A 22,350-nucleotide genomic window follows, 5' to 3' on the forward strand; every position below is an offset into this window, starting at 1 on the left:
TGCTGGATTTATGGGTCGGACAACCTTTTGTAGCATATCAGTTTCAGCAGCTGTTTATTGTGATAGGAGATAAAGCTTACCTAATTTAGAATTGATTATCCAATAGTGAAAACTACTTTTGTTTGGATTTTTTTAAAATACATTTATTTTTATTAAATGCCTAACTTACAAATTAGTACAAATATCAATACAAACAATAAGGTAAAAAAGCTATTTGAATTCTTCTGTTTAAATTCCAAAGCAGCTTCCCTAAAAAAAATAATTAACCACTGTAATTGTGCATGACGAGCTATCCCCATCATGCACATTGCGGCCTATTGGCACATGAAGAGCCATTTTGTCATGCAGGGGGTTGCAGATCAAACACTGTTTCTGACGATTCCCCGCACTACAGTCCAGGGTTCGTTGGTGGTGTTGTTAGCGGCAATCCTGTGCTTCATGGGATTGTTGGTGATGTCATGAAGGGGGCAGAATCAAAAAGCTTAGGATAGCTGTAAGGGAGCTGAATGGGTGGGAGTTCTTCAAACCCCTCAATCTCAGCTCCCTTAGATGCTACTTCATTTGGATGATAATTGCCTGCTCTTTCAAATGCACACAATGCTTTAAAAATAAAGTTAAAGAAAAAAAACTTGCACTGCTACATAAGGCAGCCTCACAGACCACTCCCTGTCCTGACATTGTGGTTTACCAGCTTTGTTTGTGCCTCTGTCCTGAACCTAAATTCTTATTGTTCAGTGTTTGTTTTTTTCTGGTTCACGTATCTGGATTGTCTCCTGACTACTCTTCTGTATATGCCAGTGTTTGATGACTGATTGTACTGCTTTCTGGTAACTGATCTCGGCTAGACTTCTCACTATTCTCTCGTTACCTGCCTGTCTTAGCTACCCTTATCTTAGCTACCCTGTTATCCTGTCTCATCATCCTGTAGCTCTTGTATTCTTGGCTCCCTAATGTGGGAACTCCAGTCCTCGGCTCCCTAAAGTGGGAGTAGTTCTGCTAATAATTCACTTCTTCTGGCCCTAATTCCTATAAAGGAAGCGATTTTCCCAGGAACTATTTAATGGGCACACCACCCGGTTGATTTTACTACCCACTTGGCTAAATTTAGCAATTTGTAAAAAAAAAACATTATGCTTTACACAGATTAAGTAACTTTTTTAAAATATATTAAAATGTTATATTATTGCACAGTATTACATCGTTCTCACCCAACTGGCAACATCATCTGTGCAGAACACTGAAGCTATTCTGGAAACGTTTTATTATTTTCGCTCTCCTTAGATATCAATATCCACAGTTCCACTGCTTTAATTTCCCTTTTCATTCACAAAGATATGACGAGTCCACGGATTTCATCCTTACTTGTGGGAATATTAACCTCCTGCTAACAGGAAGTGGCAAAGAGCACCACAGCAGAGCTGAATATATAGCCCCTCCCTTCCCCTCCACTTCCAGTCATTCTCTTTGCCTGTGTTATACTAGGAAGACATGGTAAAGTGAGGTGTTAGTTTTAGTTTCTTCAATCAAGAAGTTTTTTATTTTAAATGGTACCGGTGCATACTATTTTCCTCAGGGGGATATGGAAGAAGATTTCTGCCCTGAGGTTGATGATCTTAGCATTTGTAACTAAGATACACGCTGGTTCCCACAAAGACTTCTGAAGGTAACCATGAGACCTCTTCAGTGTGGAGACCGGTTTCATGCTACAAGCAGCATTAAGGTATGTGCAGCCTTTTTTTCTGTGGAGACTTGGTGTATCAGAACTGGCTGGCATTATTTCCCTATATGGGAATGGGGTAAGCAGTAAATCCTATTATAAGAGGGATATTACTAGAGTCCCTATATTATATTTTTCTTTAGTTGATATTTGGGCATTATGTGACATGGGAGACAATGTAAAAAAACGATGTGTTACGTTTTTTATTATTGGCATTTAAAACTTGTTTGTTTTATGTTTGAGGGTTGTATACTGTGTATACTTTTACTCTGGTGCAAAACCGCACTTCCATGTGGTTTTGTTTGGGCCTACTCTGACTTTGACCTTAAGGGGCGGACCTTAGTTTCGCGCGCTCAGATGCGCACTTCCTTCAAGCTAAGCGGCAGCAAGCAGTAACTTGGAAGGCTCCTGGACTGTGTAGCTGGTCTGAAGGGTTGAAAACTTGTTTCGAAGTACCCTGGGGGCAGGTAGGCGCCACAGCTGAGGTGCAGAGGGTATTTTTTTATCTATCTTTTGATTAATAGTTGATATTAGTACTTCTAAAGCCTCATTTCTTCCCTTGCTTCTGGGTGCAGTAATTTTTGGATTAACCAACAATATTTAGTCAAATTTGGGGTTAATTTAATGTTTTTTTGAACATTTTAGAAAAATTGTTCACTTTTTCTTTTCTTAAAGGCACAGTACACGTTTTTCAAATGTTTATTTTTTGCAATAAATAAGTGTTTAAACGACTTTTGTGGTACTACTAGTCTGTTCAACATGTCTGACATTGAGGTTTTTCATTGTTCTATGTGTTTAGAAGCCATTGTGCAACCCCCTCTATCATTGTGTAGCTTTTGTACTGAAAGGGCCTTACAATGTAAAAAGCATATTTTAAATAAAGTGTGCCTAAGGATGATTCTCAGTCTGAAGAGAATCAGGATATGCCATCTAATTCTCCCCAAGTGTCACAACCTTTAACGCCCACACAAGCGACGCCTAGTACTTCTAGTGCGTCTAATTCTTTTACTCTGCAGGAGATAGCTGCAGTTATGTCAACTACACTTACAGAGGTATTGTCTAAATTACCAGTTTTGCAGGGTAAACGCAGTAGGTCAAGTATTAATGAAAATACTGAATCCACTGATGCTTTATTAGCTATTTCTGATGTTCCCTCACAGTGCTCTGAGTTGGGGATCAGGGAATTACTTTCTGATCAGGGAATATTTTGCCTCAGACAGATTCGGATGCTATGTCATTTAAATTTAAGCTTGAACACCTCTGCCTGTTACTTAGGGAGGTTTTAGCGACTCTGGATGATTGTGATCCTATTGTGATTCCTCCAGAGAAGTTGTGTAAAATGGATAAATATTTGGAAGTTCCTACTTACACTGATGTTTTTCCGGTTCCTAAGAGAATTTTGGAAATTATTAGAAAGTAATGGTATACCGTTTTCTCCCTCTCCTAATTTTAAGAAAATGTTTCCCATATCAGATACCATTCGGTACTCATGGCAAACGGTCCCTAAGGTAGAGGGAGCTATATCTTCCCTAGCTAAGTGTACTACTATACCAATTGAGGATATTTGTGCTTTTAAGGACCCTATGGATAAGAAGTTAGAGGGTTTACTAAAGAAATTATTTGTTAATCAGGGGTTTCTTTTACAACCTACGGCTTGCATTGTTCCAGTAACTACTGCAGCAGCTTTTTGGTTTGAGGCTCTAGAAGAGTCTCTTAAGGTTGAGACTCCGTTAGATGACATCTTAGATAGAATTAAAGCTCTTAAGCTAGCTAATTCTTTTATTACCGATGCCACTTTTCAAAATGCTAAATTAGCGGCAAAAAATGCAGGATTTGCTATTTTAGCACGTAGAGCATTATGGCTTAAATCTTGGTCTGCTGATGTGTCATCAAAACATAAACTTTTAGCCATTCCCTTTAAAGGTAAGACCCTTTTTGGGCCAGAATTGAAGGAAATCATTTCTAAAATTACAGGAGGTAAGGGCCATGCCCTACTTCAGGATAAGTCGGTTAAAATGAGGGGTAAACAGAATAATTTTCGTTCCTTTCGGAACTTTAAAGGAGGGGACCCCCTGCTTCATCTTCCTCTTCAAAGCAGGAAGGGAATTTTACCCAATCTAAGTCAGTCTGGAGACCCAATCAGAACTAGAATAAGGGTAAACAATCCAAAAAGTGCACTGCTGGTCCTAAGACAGGGGGCAGACTCTCTTTCTTTGCTCAGGCTTGGGCAAGAGATGTTCATGATTCCTGGGCACTAGAAATAGTGACCCACGATTATTAATTGGAATTCAAGGATTTTCTCCCAAGAGGGAGATTCATCTTTCAAGATTATCTGCAAACCAGATAAAAAGAGAGGCGTTCTTACGCTGTGTAAAAGACCTTTCTACTATGGGGGTAATTTGTCCAGTTCCAGAATTGGAACAGGGACTGGAGTTTTAATCAAACCTATTTGTTGTTCCCAAAAAAGAGGGAATGTTCAGACACATTTTAGATCTCAAATGTCTAAACAAATTTCTAAGAGTTCCATCATTCAAGATGGAGACAATACGAACAATTTTACCAATGATCCAGGAGGGTCAATATATGACTACCGTGGATTTGAAGGATGCTTACCTTCATATTCCAATCCACAAGGATCATCATCGGTTTCTAAGGTTTGCCTTCTTGGACAAATATCAGTTCGTGGCTCTTCCTTTCGTGTTGGTCACGGCACCCAGAATCTTCACAAAGGTTCTAGGGTCTCTTTTGGCGGTTCTCAGACCGCAAGGAGTAGCTGTGGCGCCTTATCTGGACGATATTCTGATTCAGGCGTCAACATATCAGCTGACAAAGTCTCACACGGACACAGTGTTGTCTTTTCTGAGAACTCACGGTTGGAAGGTGAACATAGAGAAGAGTTCACTTGTCCCACAGACAAGGGTTCCTTTCTTGGGAACTCTGATAGACTCGTTAACCATAAAAATATTTCTGACGGAGGTCAGAAAAACAAAGATTCTGAATACTTGCCGAGCACTTCAGTCCATTCCTTGGCCATCAGTGGCTCAGTGTATGGAAGTAATTGGTTTAATGGTAGCGGCAATGGACATAGATCCGTTTGCTCGCTTTCATCTCAGACCACTGCAACTGTTCGTGCTCGGACAGTGGAATGGGGATTATGCGGATTTATCTCCTCAGATAAATCTGGATCAAGAGACCAGAAACTCTCTTCTTTGGGGGTTGTCGCCGGATCATCTGTCCCAGGGGACTCGTTTCCGCAGACCCTCATGGGTGATAGTGACAACAGATGCCAGCCTTCTAGGCTGGGGTGCAGTCTGGAACTCCCTGAAGGCTCAGGGTGTTTGGACTCAACTGGAGTCTCTTCTTCTGATCAATATCCTGGAACTGAGAGCGATATTCAATGCGCTTCAGGCGTGGCCTCAGTTGGCTTCGGCCAAATTCATCAGATTCCAGTCGGACAACATCACGACTGTAGCATATGTCAATCATCAGGGGGGAACAAGGAGTTCCTTAGCGATGATAGAGGTATCCAAGATAATCAGTTGGGCGGAAGCCCACTCTTGTCATCTGTCAGCGATCTACATCCCAGGAGTAGAGAACTGGGAGGCAGATTTTCTAAGTCGGCAGACTTTTCATCCGGGGGGAGTGGGAACTCCACCCGGACGTATTTGCCTCATTGATTCTCACATGGGGCAGACCGGAATTGGATTTGATGGCATCCCGACAGAACGCCAAACTTCCATTATACGGATCCCGGTCAAGGGATCCTCAGGCCGAACTTATAGATGCCTTGGCAGTACCTTGGTCGTTCAGCCTAGCTTATGTGTTTCCGCCGTTTCCTCTCCTCCCACGCGTGATTGCTCGAATCAAACAGGAGAGAGCGTCAGTGATCCTGATAGTGCCTGCGTGGCCACGCAGGACTTGGTATGCGGATCTAGTGGACATGTCCTCTCTGTCACCGTGGAAACTTCCATTGAGACAGGACCTTCTCATTCAAGGTCCTTTTCAACATCCAAATATAATTTATCTGCAGCTGACTGCGTGGAGATTGAACGCTTGATTTTATCGAAGCGAGAATTCTCTGATTCAGTTATTAGTACTTTGATACAGGCTAGAAAGCCTGTCACTAGAAAGATTTATCATAAGATATGGCATAAATATCTTTATTGGTGTGAATCCAAGGGTTACTCATGGAGTAAAGTTAGGATTCCTAGGATTCTGTCTTTTCTCCAAGAGGGATTGGAGATAGGGTTATCTGCGAGTTCCTTAAAGGGACAAATTTCAGCTTTGTCAATTCTGTTTCACAGACGTTTGGCAAATATACCAGATGTTCAGTCTTTTTGTCAGGCTCTATCTAGAATTAAGCCTGTATTTAGACCTATTACTCCTCCATTGAGTTTGAATTTAGTTATTCTAGTTCTGCAAGGGGTTTCGTTTGAACCTATGCATTCCATAGATATTAAACTGTTATTTTGGAAAGTTCTGTTTTTGGTTGCTATTTCTTCTGCTCGAAGAGTTTCTGAGCTTTCAGCGTTACTGTGTGATTCGCCTTATCTCATTTTTCATTCTGATAAGGTGGTTTTACGTACCAAACCTGGATTTCTTCCTAAGGTTTTTTCAAATAAGAATATTAATCAGGAAATCGTTGTTCCTTCCTTGTGTCCTAATCCTCCTTCTAAGAAGGAGTGTATGTTGCATAATTTGGACGTGTTCTTTGCCTTAAAGTTTTACTTACAGGCAACTAAGGATTTCCGTCAATCATCTTCATTATTCATTGTTTATTCTGGAAAGCGTAGGGGTCAGAAAGCTACGACTACCTCTTTCTTTTTGGCTGAGAAGTATCATCCGCCTGGCATATGAGACTGCTCGACAGCAGCCTCCTGAAAGAATTACGGCTCATTCTACTAGGGCTATGGCTTCCACATGGGCCTTTAAAAACGATGCATCTGTTGAACAGATTTGTAAGGCTGCGACTTGGTCGTCCCTTCACACTTTTTCCAAATTTTACAAATTTGATACTTTTGCTTCTTCTGAGGCTATCTTTGGGAGAAAGGTTCTTCAAGCAGTGGTGCCTTCCGTTTAGGTTCCTGTCTTGTCCCTCCCTTTCATCCGTGTCCTATTGCTTTGGTATTGGTTTCTCACAAGTAAGGATGAAATCCGTGGACTCGTCATATCTTTGTAAAAGAAAACTAAATTTATGCTTACCTGATAAATTACTTTCTTTTACGATATGACGAGTCCACGGCCCACCCTGTTATTTTAAGACAGGTTTATTTTATTTTTTGAAAACTTCAGTCACCTCTGCACCTTTTTAGCCTTTCCTTTTCTCTTCCTATAACCTTCGCCCGAATGACTGGAGGTGGAGGGGAAGGGAGGGGCTATATATACAGCTCTGCTGTAGTGCTCTTTGCCACTTCCTGTTAGCAGGAGGTTAATATTCCCACAAGTAAGGATGAAATCCGTGGACTCGTCATATCGTAAAATAAAGTAATTTATCAGGTAAGCATAAATTTAGTTTTAACTTCTGTAATGCCATGTCTGCTTTTGAACTGTTTTTCAACTGTTTGCCAAACAGCGGGATAAAAATTTAGAGGGAAGTGTAACTATTTTCTGCATATTTTGAGTGCTTGGCATGCAAGCATTTTATATTACACTACCTGAGAAAAACCACCTGGTTATGGGCTCAGTGTTTTTTAGTATTCTTTATGGGATTAGATTGTCATTTAGATCAGTACAAATAGCATGAATTTCTTTGAATGTGTGTATTCTTTCATTGTTTCTTCATGATCCATGTTTTAGTCCATGTTTTAGTCTTGGACTTTCTATCAGTTGTATTCTTCCTAAGATAGGGAGAGTCCACTGCTTCATTTTTTACTGTTGGGAAATAAAACACCTGGACACCAGGAGGAGGCAAAGACACCCAGGCAAAGGCTTAAATATCGCTCCCACGTCCTCATTACGCCAGTCATTCTTTGCCTTTCATCACGTTAGGATTTATCAGAAGATTCGGAGAGTCCTGAAAAATGGTATCTGCCATTCGAGATAGGACTGGAGTTTTAAGTAGTCATGTCAACCTCTCAGTGAGAGTATTGATGAAAGTTAGTCTAGAGATGCAGGGAAAGTTTTTCTTCGAAACCATCCAGACTACTGCTAACAACTCCTAAGCAATCACTGTTAACGAGTTTCACTGCCTGCTTTCTCTTACTCAAGTCCATGTCAGGAGTGCTGCTATAAGACTGTTACACTTGAGAGTCTGTGTTCTGTTCCACAGCATGGATCCTGGAGATAAGATTGTTTAAATTTTTACACATAAAATGCTGTAACAGGGTCACAGTGTGGCTCCTTTATACCTTGATAGGATCCAGGGTTAATATCATCTGAAGGGGGTTTATTGAACAGTTGGGGTTAATTAATCAGTGTATTAATTATTTACACGCTGCTTTGTGTGATTTTTTTTCCTGGGCTAATAGACTGTGTTTTTGGCTGGAAAGTGTTGCACAGCTCCTATTACTTGCTGTACTTGTAATAACAGGGAGAAGTACTGTCTTGCACTCCATGTGACCGGGTGTGGTCTATGTTCATTTCCTCCATTCCGCCTGAGACTTGAAACTGAGGAGAGCGTTTTCTCTGTTAACTGTCCGGGTCTAGGAGGTGGTGAATGCCCCAGCCATTGGGAGTATAAAGGTGCAGTTTTCTATAATAAAAAACGTTTTTATTTGTGTCCTTATGTGGGTATAACCTGAGCTATGGAGGACTCACATGTTAGAAGGTACTCCTTCTGTACTAAATCATACCTGTTTATATTGTGAGGAGGCCGTGGTTTTCCTGCCCACTCAATTATGTTCCACATGCCTTAACACCGTTATAAAGTGTAAGAAGGGAGACAAGCCTGCTAAGGCTCTTAGTCTCTCTGAGCCGTCTACCTCTCAGGATTCTGCTTCCCGTGAGTTTACTACTCTTGCTACATTATCCACTCCACATGCAGTTCCCCGTAGCACATCTAATCCTCCATCCGGAGTAGACCACCTTCCTGCAGACTTTGCCGCGCAGTTACAAACGGCGGTGCCTGCGGTTCTCAGTGCATTACCTCGCTCTACAAACGCAAGAGAAAGGTTAAACATAGCTCTCCTGACCCGGAGCTATTATGTCCCAGTTATCCGATAATGAGTTAACCTCTGTAGCTTCAGAGGGTGAACTTTCGGGGTCGGAGCCCTTAGCGCCTAAGCCTCCTGCTGCGGAGGAACCGTTCTTTAGATTTATAATTGAGTACTTGCGTTTTTTATTAAAGGAGGTTCTATCTACGTTAGAGGTTCCACAGGCTGCGCTGCCTGAAGAACCTATGATACCTAAATTAGACAGAGTTTGCAAAGACAGGCTATTATTTCTACGGTTACCAGAGGCAAGGGTGCCTTCCTACCACAAGATAAGAAGTAGTCGTCTAAGGGACGACAATCTTCTAATTTTCGTTCCAACAATCCTCCTCCAAGCCCGAGCAACCCAAGAGTACTTGGAAGCTGGCTCAGGCCTGGAATAAATCCAAGCAGAATAAGAAGCCCACCGAAAATGAATTGGCATGAAGGGGCGACCCCGGATCCAGGACTGGATCATGTAGGGGGCAGACTGTCTCTTTTTTGAGACGCCCGGTTCAAGGACATACAGGATTCGTGGGTCCTGGAGGTGGTATCTCAGGGATACAAAATAGGCTTCAAATCTCATCCACCAAGGGGAAGATTCCTTCTCTCGAATCTGTCTACCAGACCAAAAAAGAGGCATGCCTTTCTAGGGTGCGTTCGGGATCTATCCTCCTTAGGAGTTGTTGTCCCGGTGCCTATCGAACGAGGTTTGGGGTTTTATTCAAACCTTTTTCGTGGTCCCAAAGAAGGAGGAAACTTTCCGCCCAATTCTGGACCTAAAGTGCTTAAACAAATTTCTCAGTGTCCCTTCCTTAAAGATTGAGACGATAAGGTCCATCCTTCCTTTAATTCAGGAATGACAGTTTATGACCACTATAGATCTGAAGGACGCTTAACTTCATGTTCCAATCCACAGGGAACACTTTCAGTTCCTGGGGTTTGCATTCCTGGACCAGCACTTCCAGTTCATTGCCCTTCCGTTTGGCCTAGCTACTGCTCCAAGAATCTTTACAAAGGTTCTGGGGGCTCTTCTAGCCGTTGCCAGAACTCAGGGTATTGCAGTAGCCCCATACTTGGACGATATTCTTGTGCAGGCACCATCCTTTAGCCTTGCAGAAGATTTCTCGGAGTCCCTTCTTAGTCTTCTTCGATTACATGGATGGAAGATAAACTTGTAAAAGAGTTCTCTTATCCCAAGTACCAGGGTGGAATTCCTGGGTACTATAATAGACTCCATATTCATGAGGATATTTCTAACAGACCAGAGAAGTTGGAAGCTAACTTTGGCATGTCTTGCCCTCCGGACCTCCTTGAGTCCCTCTGTGGCTCAGTGTATAGAGGTGATTGGTCTCATGGTGTCCTGCATGGACATCATTCCTTTTGCCACGTTCTGTCTCAGACCTTTACAACTTTCCATGCTGAGGCAGTGGAACGGCTATCATTCAGATCTGTCTCAGTCAGTCGAGAGAATCGCTCTCTTTGTGGCTCTGTCCAGATCATCTCCCGATCAATATTTTGGAACTACGGGCAATCTTTAAGGCCTTTAAGGCTTGGCCACTTCTGGATTCATCCCAGTTTGTCAGATTCCAATCAGACAATATAACCTCGCTGGCTTACATGAATTATCAGGGGGGGGACGAGAAGTTCCTTGGATATGAAGGAAGTATCTTAGATTCCGAAGTGGACGGAGGCCCACAGATGTTTGCTTTCAGCAATCCACATTCCGGGTGTGGACAACTGGGAGGCGGATTTTCTCAGCAGGCAATCCTTCCATCCAGGGGAATGTTCTCTCCATCCCAAGTTGTTTGCAGAGATATACAGCAAGTGGGGGGCGCCGGAGATAGATCTCATGGCATCCAGTTTCAATACCAAGCTACCTAGGTATGGGTCAAAAGTGAAAATAGTTGAATTAAAAAGTGCTTGCTACCTGAATAAAAATACAACAATAAATCATACACTCGTGATGTAGGGATAAATCAGACAAAAAAATATAAAATATAAACACAGGGTAATATAAAAAAAAATCTCATCCCAAACCACAAAGGTTAACATACAACAAGATAGCCAAGGTATCAGTTGCAGATGATTTACCGGAGGTGTCCTTCGAGCCGCCCAGAGCAGGGTAGAATCCAACAAATATCTGTGGGAAAAATAAAGCGCAACCAGAATCAAGTGTAGGTAATTAAAGATGAGTATACAACACTACTGTATTGCACTTACAATGTTGACAGTCTTTATTGCATATCGATTAATCCCAACGAGCCATCTAACAGGATGAAGGATAATACAATGTAATACTAATAAAAGTTAAAACCAAAAAGTTCCCCGTAAATCTGTCGCTCGTTTAAAATCCTCTTCCAGAGAATCTCAATTTCCAACACTCACATCATGCGTCTTCATGTCCTGCGTGTGACTCTAGTCTGTAGCGTGAATCTCAAAAGCCAGGCTGAGAGGTGAAAAACAGTGTATATCTTCTACGGGTCCTCAAATGTACCAATAGTAGCCTCAACGCGTTTCTACCGCCGCTGTGCGGTCTTTCTCAAGAGGGAATAAGAGAGAGACCGCACGGTGGCGAGCAACAGATTTACGGGGAACTTTTTGGTTTTAACTTTTATTAGTATTACTTTGTATTATCCTTTATCTTGTTAGAAGGCTCGTTTGGATTAATCTATATGCAATAAAGACTGTCAACATTGTAAGTGCAATACAGTAGTGTTGTGTACTCATTTTTAATTACCTACACTTGATTGTGGTTGCGCTTTATTTTTCTCACAGATATTTCCAGGTATGGGTCAAGTTCGAGGGATCTCCAAGCGGATCTAATAGATGCACTAGCAGTGCCCTGGAGGTTCAAACTCCTATATCTTTTTCCTCCATTACCGCTTCTTCCTCAAGTGGTGGCCCACATCAAGCAGGAGCGGGTATCGGTAATCCTGATTGCTCTATTGTGGCTGCGAAGCACGTTGTTTAGCTGATCTAGTGGGGATGTCCTCATCTCCTCCGTGAAAGTTACCTTGTCGCAGAGACCTGCTGATACAAGGTCCATTTGTTCATCAAAATCTAGATTCTCTGAGGCTGACTGCGTGGAGATTGAACACTTAGTCTTAGCCAAGAGAGGTTTCTCTGAGTGTCATTGATACTCTTATTTTAGCTTGTAAACCAGTTACTCGGCGTATCTACCACAAGTTGTGGAGGACCTACTTATTCTGGTGGGAAGAGCGTGTTTTTTCCTGGCACAGAGTTAAGGTTGCCAGGATCTTATCTTTAATCCAGTATGGACTGGAGAAGGGCCTTTCTGCTAGTTTCCTGAGGTGACAAATTTCGGCCCTGTCGGTTTTATTGCACAGGAGACTGGCTGAGCTTCCAGACGTGCAGTCCTTTAAGGCTCTGATTAGGATCAGACCTGTGTTTAGATCTGAGGCTCCTCCTTGGAGCCTAAATCTTGTTCTTTTGCAACAGGTTCCGTTTGAGTCTCTGCATTCCATTGACATTAAATTGTTATCTTGGAAGGTTCTCTTTTTATTGGCTATTACTTCTGCGCACAGAGTTTCTGAGATCTCTGTTTTGCAATGTGAGCCCCCTTATCTGATTTTTCATGCAGATAAGGCAGGTTTACATACTAAATTAGGTTTTCTTCCTAAGGTTGTGTCAGATAGCAACATCAATCAGGAGATTGTGGTTCCTTCCTTGTGTCCTAATCCTTCTTCATTGAAAGAACGCTTACTTCACAATTTGGATGTGGTTTGCGCCTTGAAGTTCTATCTTCAGGCTACTAATGAGTTTAGACATTCTTCCTCTTTGTTTGTTATCTATTCGGGGAAGAGTAAGGAGCAGAAGGCTACTTCGACTTCCCTATCTTTTTGATTAAGGAGTGTAATCCGCTTAGCTTACGAGAAGCAGCTTTCAGGAGAAAAGTTTTTCAGGCTGTGGTGCCCTCAGAATAGGGTCCGCCTCTTCCTTTTTGTTCCCTCCTGATATTAATTCAGTGTCCTCTGGAGCTTGGGTATAGTTTTCCCAACTGTAAGGAATGAACCCGTGGACTCTCCCTATCTTAGGAAGGAAAACATAATTTATGCTTACCAGATAAATTAATTTCCTTCTGGATAGGGAGAGTCCACGGCCCCCCGCCCGTTTTTTCTTGTCTATGGGAAGTCCCCTATTATTTATTTTATTCTTCTGGCACCATTTATACCCTTATGTTTCTCCTACTTTTCCTTGTTCCCTCGGCAGAATTACTGGGATGATGAGGAAGTGGGAGGGATATTTAAGCCTTTGGCTGGGGTGTCTTTGCCCCCTCCTATCCGGAAGGAAAGAAATTTATCTGGTAAGCATAAATTATGTTTTTTATGTTGTCTTCCACTCAGACCTTTTTCCTTTTGTCTCTTGATTTTTCTGTAGTTGGACACAGCTTTTAAGAGATTTTTCCCAAAGGTCTTGACAGGAATTTTTCGTGTCATCTTAACTGGATCATATATCTTAAGATGTTATCAGGGGACCTTTTCAAGAACCTATGTATTTAGCAACAACCTTATTTTTTTCCATTAATTTATCATACATTTTAATAATTAGCAAAATGCCTGTGTATCTGTGCATTAACTTAAAATGGACTGGGTTAAGCATAAGGCTACCTTACGAACTAGATACAGTTATACTTTTAGGAAATATTAGGCAGACGTGTGCCTATGTTTCTTATCTGCTGTCAAAATCTGTTTCTATGTATGTACTGTACTTTTTACAATATTAACTGTGGCCAGTTTTTATTAAAATGAGCAACCCCTAGTAATATACAGAAAGCAATCTCTAACTGCACTTTGCCACATTTTCTAAAGAGCAACATTAAATAATTAAGTGGTATGACATGTTTTTGTTTAATAAAATGTCCTTGTTTGTTTTTGTAGCCTCCTCAAATACCAGTAATGCCACAGCAAACATTAGTATACAACCAACCTGTTATGAGAGCACCTAACCCATTTGGCCCTGTATCAGGAGCACAGGTAAGAATCTTAATGGCATGAGGCTTCATAAGCATTCTGCAAGTTATTTCACTAATGATCACAAAAAGACAAGATACATAGAGATGATGGATATGCCATTAATACATGTTCATTGTCACCGGTGGGATTTTGGAGGTTCCTTGAATAAAAAGCTTTCGTTTTTAATAGCAATTGAAATGGAATAAACGTGCCTTTATTTAGCAGTATCAATAGACGTGTTGTGTGTGTGCCACTTGGATTGATGTTTCTGAGTGTGTGTAGAGTGACAGCAGAGCCTAATATTTGTTTAATCAGACTCACACAAGGCTTTTAGAAGAAACCTTCCAGGACAAGGCATATATTTCACTAGAATATATCTTTATTGTCCTTCACATTATGTTGGTCAGTTATAGATAACAGATGTTTCTTGCATGTAATTGGCAAGAGTCCATGAGTTAGTGACGTATGGGATATACAATCCTACCAGGAGGGGCAAAGTTTCCCAAACCTCAAAATGCCTATAAATACACCCCTCACCACACCCACAATTCAGTTTTACAAACATTGCCTCCTATGGAGGTGGTGAAGTAAATTTGTGCTAAGATTTCTACGTTGATATGCGCTTCTCAGCATTTTGAAGCCCGATTCCTCTCAGAGTACAGTGAATGTCAGAGGGATGTGAAGGGAGTATCACCTATTGAATGCAATGGTTTTCCTCACGGGGGATCTATTTCATAGGTTCTCTGTTATCGGTCGTAGAGATTCATCTCCTATCTCCCTTTTCAGATTGACAATATACTCTCATATTCCATTACTTCTACTGATAACCGTTTCAGTACTGGTTTGGCTATCTGCTATATGTGGATGGGTGTCTCAGCTATGGTTTGGCACTTTATGTAGTTATTTAAAAATCTAAATATATGTATTGTACTTATATTTGCCATGATTCAGGTTTTCAGTATATTTCCTTTTGCAGACTGTCAGTTTCATTTCTGGGAAATGTTTTTTTTATGAAAAGTGTATTTCTTACCTGGGGTATAGTCTCTCTTTCAAATTGACTGTCTTTTAAATTCGCGGGAAGAATTAGGCTTGCGAGGGCGCAAAATGCCAAAGTTTATTGCGTCATTATTGGCGCAAGATTTTTTTGGTGCGAAGTTACGGTCGTTAATGCAAATTCGTCATTTCCGGTGTCTTAGTTGACGTCGAGTCCTTCACAAGGTTGCGTCATCTATGAAGCGAGTGTTGTTTTCAGACGTTTTTGGCGGCAAAAAATATTTTTCTGTTTGATGTGCGTCATTTCATTATTTAAGACCCCATTTCTATTTGCCTCTTGCCTTTTTCTATGTCAGAGGGCTACGCTGTTTGCATTTTTTCCCATTCCTGAAACTGCCATATAAGGAAATTGATCATTTTGCTTTATATGTTGTTTTTTTTCTCTTACATTTGCAAGATGTCTCAATCTGATCCTGTCTCAGAAATCACTGTTGGAATGCTGCTGCAAGATAACAGTTCTACCAAAGCTAAGTGCATTTGTTGTGGAGGTTATATCTCCAGCTGTGGTTTGTAGTAGTTGTCATGATAAACTTTTACATGCAGAGAATGTATCCATCAGTAGTAGTTAAGTACCTGTTGCTGTTCACCTTAACATCTAATGCACAAGATATACCTGTAAATTTAAGAGAATTTTTCTTATTCTATTCAGAAGGCTTTGTCTGCCATTCTGCCTTCTAATAAACGTAAAAGGTCTTTTAAAACTTCTCATAAAGTTGAAGAAATTTCAAATGACTGGCAACATACTGAATTATCCTTCTCTGATGAGCATCTATCTGATTCAGAAGATCCTGCCTTAGATATTGACACTGACAAATCCTCTTATTTATTTCAAATGGCGTATATTCGTTCTTTGTTAAAATAAGTGTTGATTACATTGGATATGGAGGAAACTAGTCCTCTTGATATTAAAACTAGTAAACGTTTAAATTCTGTTTATAAACCTCCTGCGGTTATTCCACAGGTTTTTCCAGTTCCTGATGCTATTTCTGATATGATTTCTAAAGAATGGAATAGGCCTGGTACTTTTATTCTTTCTTCAAGGTTTAAAAAATTGTATCCTTTGCCAGCAGTTACTTTAGAGTTTTGGGAAAAGATCCCCAAATTTGATGGGGCTATCTCTACTCTTGCTAAACGTACTTCTATTCCTACAGAAGATAGTACTTCTTTTAAAGATCCTTTAGATATGAAACTTGAATCTTATCTAACGAAAGCTTATTTATATTCAGGTCATCTTCTTAGGCCTGCAATTTCTTTAGATGATGTTGCAGCTGCTTCAACTTTTTGGTTGGAGACTTTAGCGCAACAAGTATCGGATCATGATTTGTCTAGCATTGTTAAGTTGATTCAACATGCTAATAATTTCATTTGTGATGCCATTTTTGATATCATCAAAATTGATGTTAAATCTATGTCTTTAGCTATTTTAGCTAGAAGAGCTTTGTGGCTCAAATCTTGGAATGCTAATATGACTTATATGTCCAGATTGCTATCTCTTTCTTTCTAAGGTAATAAATTATTTGATTCTCAGTTGGATTCAATAATTTCAACTGTCACTGGGGGGGAGGAAGTTTTTTTGCCTCAGGATAAAAGACCTAAGGGTAAATCTAAAGCTTTTAACCGTTTTCGTTCCTTTCGACAAAATAAGGAACAGAAACCTAATCCTTCCCCCAAGGAATCTGTTTCCAATTGGAATCCTTCAAATTGAAATAAATCCAAGCCATTTAAGAGATCAAAGCCAGCCCCCAAGTCCGCATGAAGGTGCGGCCCTCATTCCAGCTCAGCTTGTTGGAGGGCAAATTAAAAATTTGTTTGTACCAATTTGTTCCAAAATCATTGGATTCAGAGTATTGTCTCTCAGGGGTACAGAATTGGATTCAGAGTAAGACCGCCTGTGAGAAGATTGTTTTCTCTTACGCATTCCAGCAAACCCAGTAAAGGCTCAGTCTTTCCTGAAGTGTGTTTCAGACCTGGAGTTATCAGGGGTAATCATGCCAGTTCCATTTCAGGAACAGGGTCTGGGGTTTTATTCAAATCTATTCATTGTCCCAAAGAAAGAAAATTCATTCAGACCAGTTCTGGATCTAAAGATTTTGAATCGATACGTAAGAGTACCAACTTTCAAGATGGTGAAAGTTTATGTCCACAATAGATTTACAGGATGCATATCTTCATATTCCGATTCATCCGGATCACTATCAGTTCCTGAGATTCTCTTTTCTAGATAAGCATTACCAATTTGTCGCTCTTCCTTTTGGCCTAGCGACGGCTCCAAGAATCTTTTCAAAGGTCCTCGGTGCCCTACTCTCTGTAATCAGAGAGCGGGGTATTGCAGTGTTTCCTTATTTGGACAATATCTTGGTACTCGCTCAGTCTTTACGTTCTGCAGAATCTCACACAAATCAACTAGTGTTGTTTCTTCGAAGACATGGTTGGAGGATCAATTTACCAAAAAGTGTGTTGATTCCTCAGACAAAGGTAACCTTTTTAGGTTTCCAGATAGATTCAGTGTCCATGACTTTGTCTCTAACAGACAAGAGACGTTTGAAATTGGTTGCAGCCTGTCGGAACCTTCAGTCTTGGTCATTCCCTTCAGTAGCTATGTGCATGGAAGTTTTAGGTCTCATGACTGCAGCATCGGACGCGATCCCCTTTGCTCGTTTTGATATGAGACCTCTCCAGCTTTGTATGCTGAACCAATGGTGCAGGGATTATACAAGGATATCACAATTAATATCCTTAAATCTCAATGTTAGACTTTCTCTGACTTGGTGGTTAGATCACCATCGTATAATTCTAGGGGCCTCTTTCGTTCGTCCAACCTGAACTGAAGCTGTTTGGGGATCTCTGACAGCACAAGGGGTTGGGAAATCTCAAGAGGCGAGATTACCAATCAATATTTTGGAACTCGTGCGATTCTCAGGGCTCTTCAGTTTGGGCCTCTGTTGAAGATAGAACCGTTCATTTGTTTTCAGACAGACAATATCACAACTGTGGCATATGTCAATCATCAGGATGGGACTCGGTCCTCAAGCTATGAAAGAAGTATCTCGGACACTTGTTTGGGCGGAATCCAGCTCCTGTCTAATTTCTGCGGTTTATATCCCAGGTATAGACAATTGGGAAGCGGATTACCTCAGTCGTCAGACTTTACATCCGGGAGAATGGTCTCTCCACCCAGATGTGTTTTCTCAAGTTGTTCAGCTGTGGGGTCTTCCAGAATTAGATCTGATGGCATCTCATCTAACCAAAAAAACCTCCCCAGGTACCTGTACAGGTCCAGGGATCCTCAGGCGGAAGCAGTGGATGCATTGACACTTCCTTGGTGTTATCAACCTGCTTATATTTTCCCGCCTCTAGTTCTTCTTCCAAGAGTGATCTCCAAAATCATCATGGAGCAATCGTTTGTGCTGCTGGTGGCTCCAGCATGGCCTCACAGGTTTTGGTATGCGGATCTTGTTCGGATGTCCAGTTGCCAACCTTGTTCACTTCCATTAAGGCCAGACCTTCTATCTCAAGGTCCGTTTTTCCATCAGGATCTCAAATCATTAAATTTGAAGGTATGGAAATTAAACGCTTAGTGCTTAGTCATAGAGGTTTCTCTGACTCAGTGATTAATACTATGTTGCAGGCTCGTAAATCTGTTTCTAGAAAGAATTATTATCGTGACTTACATTTCATGGTGGTGTTCTCATAAATTCTCTTGTCATTCTTTTAGAATTCCTAGAATTTTACAGTTTCTTCAGGATGGTTTGGATAAAGGTCTGTCTGCAAGTTCCTTGAAAGGACAAATCTCTGCTTTTTCTGTTTTATTTCACGGAAAGATTGCTAAACTTCCTGATATTCATTGTTTTGTGCAGGCTTTGGTTCGTATCAACCCTGTCATTAAATCAATCTCTCCTCCTTGGAGTCTTAATTTGGTTTTGAAGTCTTTACAGGCTCCTCCATTTGAGCCTATGCATTCTTTGGACATTAAATTACTTTCTTGGATAGTGTTGTTTCTTTTGGCCATCTCTTCTGCTAGAAGAGTTTCTGAATTATCCGCTCTCTTGTGAATCTCCTTTTCTGATTTTTCTTCTAGTCTATTTGTTATCATTTCTGGTTCCAGGAAAGGTCAGGAGGCTTCTGCCGTTTCCTTGGCCTCGTGGTTAAAACTTTTGATTCATCAAGCCTATTTGGAGTCGGGTCAAGCCCCGGCTCAGAGAATTACAGCTCATTCTACTAGATCAGTTTCCACTTTGTGGGCTTTTAAGAATGAAGCTTCAGTTGATCAGATTTGCAAAGCAGCAGGTCTTCTTTGCATACATTTACTAAATTCTACCATTTTGATGTATTTGCTTCTTCGGAAGCAGTTTTTGGTAGAAAAAACATTTAGGAGAATTAACTTATATTATGGGTTGTGGATTAATTTTTTCAGCGGAAAATGGCTGTTATAATTTTTATCCCTCCCTCTCTAGTGACTCTTGCGTGGAGTTCCACATCTTGGGTATTGTTATCCCATACGTCACTAGCTCATGGACTCTTGCCAATTACATGAATGAAAGCATAATTTATGTAAGAACTTAACTGATAAATTCATTTCTTTCATATTGGCAAGAGTCCATGAGGCCCACCCCCTTTTTTATGGTGGGTATGATTTTTTTGTATAAAGCACAATTATTTCCAAATTCCTTTGTTGATGCTTTTTACTCCTTTCTTTATCACCCCACTTCTTGGCTATTCGTTAAACTGAATTGTGGGTGTGGTGAGGGGTGTATTTATAGGCATTTTGAGGTTTGGGAAACTTTGCCCCTCCTGGTAGGATTGTATATCCCATACGTCACTAGCTCATGGACTCTTCCCAATATGAAAGAAATTAATTTATCAGGTAAGTTCTTACATAAATTATTTTTTTTAATGTTCTGAAAGGGATATTAAAAAAAGTCTGTTTCATTGTTGTAATGAAAAAGCACTAAGCTGTGGGTTACACTTAATAGAAATCATTTCATTATACATTTATTCATCATTTTAAAAGTATTTTACCTTTTATTTCTATTTTGAAATGTATTTGTGTACAGTCCATTTATCCTGTCAGAGCAACAAAAAGAGGCTGTGGTCTTTACGGGAAGGCTCTACTAGCTTGATGTCGTAAATCTTCGAGAGCAGGATTTTTCAGGTCCAGTGCTGAGGCCTCCCTAATAGGCAAGATTTTCAGGATATCTGAACTGGAGCACAGGTTAAAAAAGCTGATTATTAAGATAGTTATTAACCTGCTCTCACCCCAGGTAATCCTAAAATCTGGCCGATTTGGGAGGCCTGACAACTGGCTTGAAAACCCTTGTTCTAGAGTAGCTTTTGCTAGTTTAGTGTATGCAAAAGAAACAGGAAGTCTGTTTTGCCCATGCTTAGAAGAATACAACTTAAAAGGGCATTAAACCCAAAAAGTTTCTTTTATGAGACAGAGAATACAATTTTAAACAACTTTCAATCTAATACAAGGAGAGTCCCACGGCTTCATTCATTTCTTGTGGGAAATACAGAACCTGTCCACTAGGAGGAGGCAGACACCCCAGCCAAAGGCCCAAATACCTCCCCCCACTCCCCTCATCCCCCACTCATTCTTTGCCTTTCGTCACAGGAGGATGGCATAGAAGTGTCGGAAGATTTCGGAGTAGTCTCTTATGAAGGGTAGTACTTTTTGGAATGAGACTGGAGTTTTAAGTAATCTTGTCAGCCTCTCAGTGAGAGCATTGACAATTTTTAGGGTCTGTAGATGCAGGGAGAGTCTTTCTGCAAAACCATCCAGACTCTTATTAACAGATCCTTAAGCAATCAGTGTTGACGAGTTTCACTGCCTGCTTTCTTCACTCAAGTCCATGTCAGGAGCGATGCTACACACTGTCAAACTTGAGAGGCTGTGTTCCTGTTCCATGGCGTTGATTCTGGTAAGATCTTTTTTTTTTTTTTTTTTTTTTTTTTAAATATATGTAATGATAACGCAAGAAGACAGGGTCACAATGTGGCTCCTTTTATCTGTATAGAATCAAGGGTTAATATCTCCTGAAGGTGATTATTGAACAGGGGGGGATGTATACATGATCGCTTTATTGTGTTTTTTGCTGCGACACGTGTGAGATGTGGCTCTGGCAACAGTCAGGTTCTTCCTTCATTTTGATTACTGCGCAGCCTGTTTAGTTTGGGCGCTTGTTCTCGGCTGCAGTGGTGGTCCTGCATGGCACTCCGTGTGGTCTCATTCTCTTCCTTTCCTGACCGTCGGTTGCAGGAGACTAAAGCGGTTTCTTTGTGGGCCTGGGTCATAGGAGGTGGTGAGTGCCCCGGCCATTGGGAGTATAAAGGTGCCATTTAATTTTTGCTATAAATCCATATTTAAGGCGCAAGCTATGGAGGACTCTGAATCCTAAATCTAATGCCTGTGTTCATTGTGAGGATGCTTTGGTATATCCGCCTGCTCAACTATGTTCCACATGCCTCGATAAAATAGTGATATCTAAAAGAAATAAGATGTTTAGTACCACCTCTGAGGGGTCTCCGTCACGCAAGGTGCGTTCCCTACATTCATCTTCGGTTACACATGCAGCTCCCCAGTGCACTTCTAAACCTCCTGCGGAAGGGGCCATCTTGCCGCCTGGTTTTGCTGGGCAGTTGCAAATGGCGGTATCTGCTGTCTTTAGTGCTTTACATCACCCGGCTAAGCGCAAGCAAAAGGTTAAACAAAGCTATCCTACTTAGGGGTCATCTACTCCGTTGGATGTATCTGAGACTAGAATATCCGCTGATGCAGAGGATTCCGATACTTCGGAAGACTCTCTCTCTGGGTCGGAATCTGAGGCCTCTTAACCTCCGGTTGCGGAGGAACCAGACTTTAGGTTTAGCATGGAGAACTTTGCTTTTTATTAAAAGATGTGTTGGCTACTCTAGAGGTTCCGGAACCGAAGTTACTGGAGGAACCTTCTATTCCTAAGCTTGATAAAGTTTATGAGGACAGGGTAGTGCCCCAACTTTCCCGGACTTGGATCGTATTTCTTCCCTTCTTCTTTGTTTAAAAAATTGTTCCTGGGTCCAGACTCTCAGCTAGAATTGTGGGTATCTGTCCCTAAGGTGGATGGAGCTATCTCCAGGCTTGCTAAGCGCACCACTATCCCGCTTGAGGATAGTTTGTCGTTTAAGGAACCCATTGATAAGAAATTAGAGACCCTGTTAAGAAAGATGTTTCTGCACACAGGGTTCGTGTTTCAACCTGTATCCGCGGTCGCTGTGGTGGTGGGAGCCACTACCTAGTAGTGTGACTCTATCTGAGATGATCAAGGTGGAAACTTCCCTCGATAAGATACATGAAAGAATTAAGGCCCTGAGGGTATCTAATTCATTTATTTGTGATGCTAATATGCAGATTATTCACTTGAATGCCAAGACATCAGGCTTTTCTGTTCTGGCCCGGAGGGCTCTGTGGTTGAAGTTGTGGTCTGCTGAGATGACGTCC

At 41.1% G+C, this 22,350-nt stretch overlaps 1 protein-coding gene across 1 annotated transcript in view; it reads left to right on the forward strand.

Annotated features, from left to right (window-relative positions):
• The window catches only part of PICALM (phosphatidylinositol binding clathrin assembly protein), a 404,046-nt gene that overhangs the window by 339,350 nt on the left and 42,346 nt on the right, over window positions 1-22,350 (forward strand). Inside the window, exon 17 of the mRNA XM_053705595.1 lies at window positions 13,746-13,841. Coding sequence (XP_053561570.1) covers window positions 13,746-13,841 — 96 coding nt within the window. The remainder of the gene's footprint in view (window positions 1-13,745; window positions 13,842-22,350) is intronic.

This window comes from Bombina bombina, chromosome 3 (genome assembly GCF_027579735.1).
Source record: "Bombina bombina isolate aBomBom1 chromosome 3, aBomBom1.pri, whole genome shotgun sequence".
NCBI lineage: Eukaryota > Metazoa > Chordata > Amphibia > Anura > Bombinatoridae > Bombina > Bombina bombina.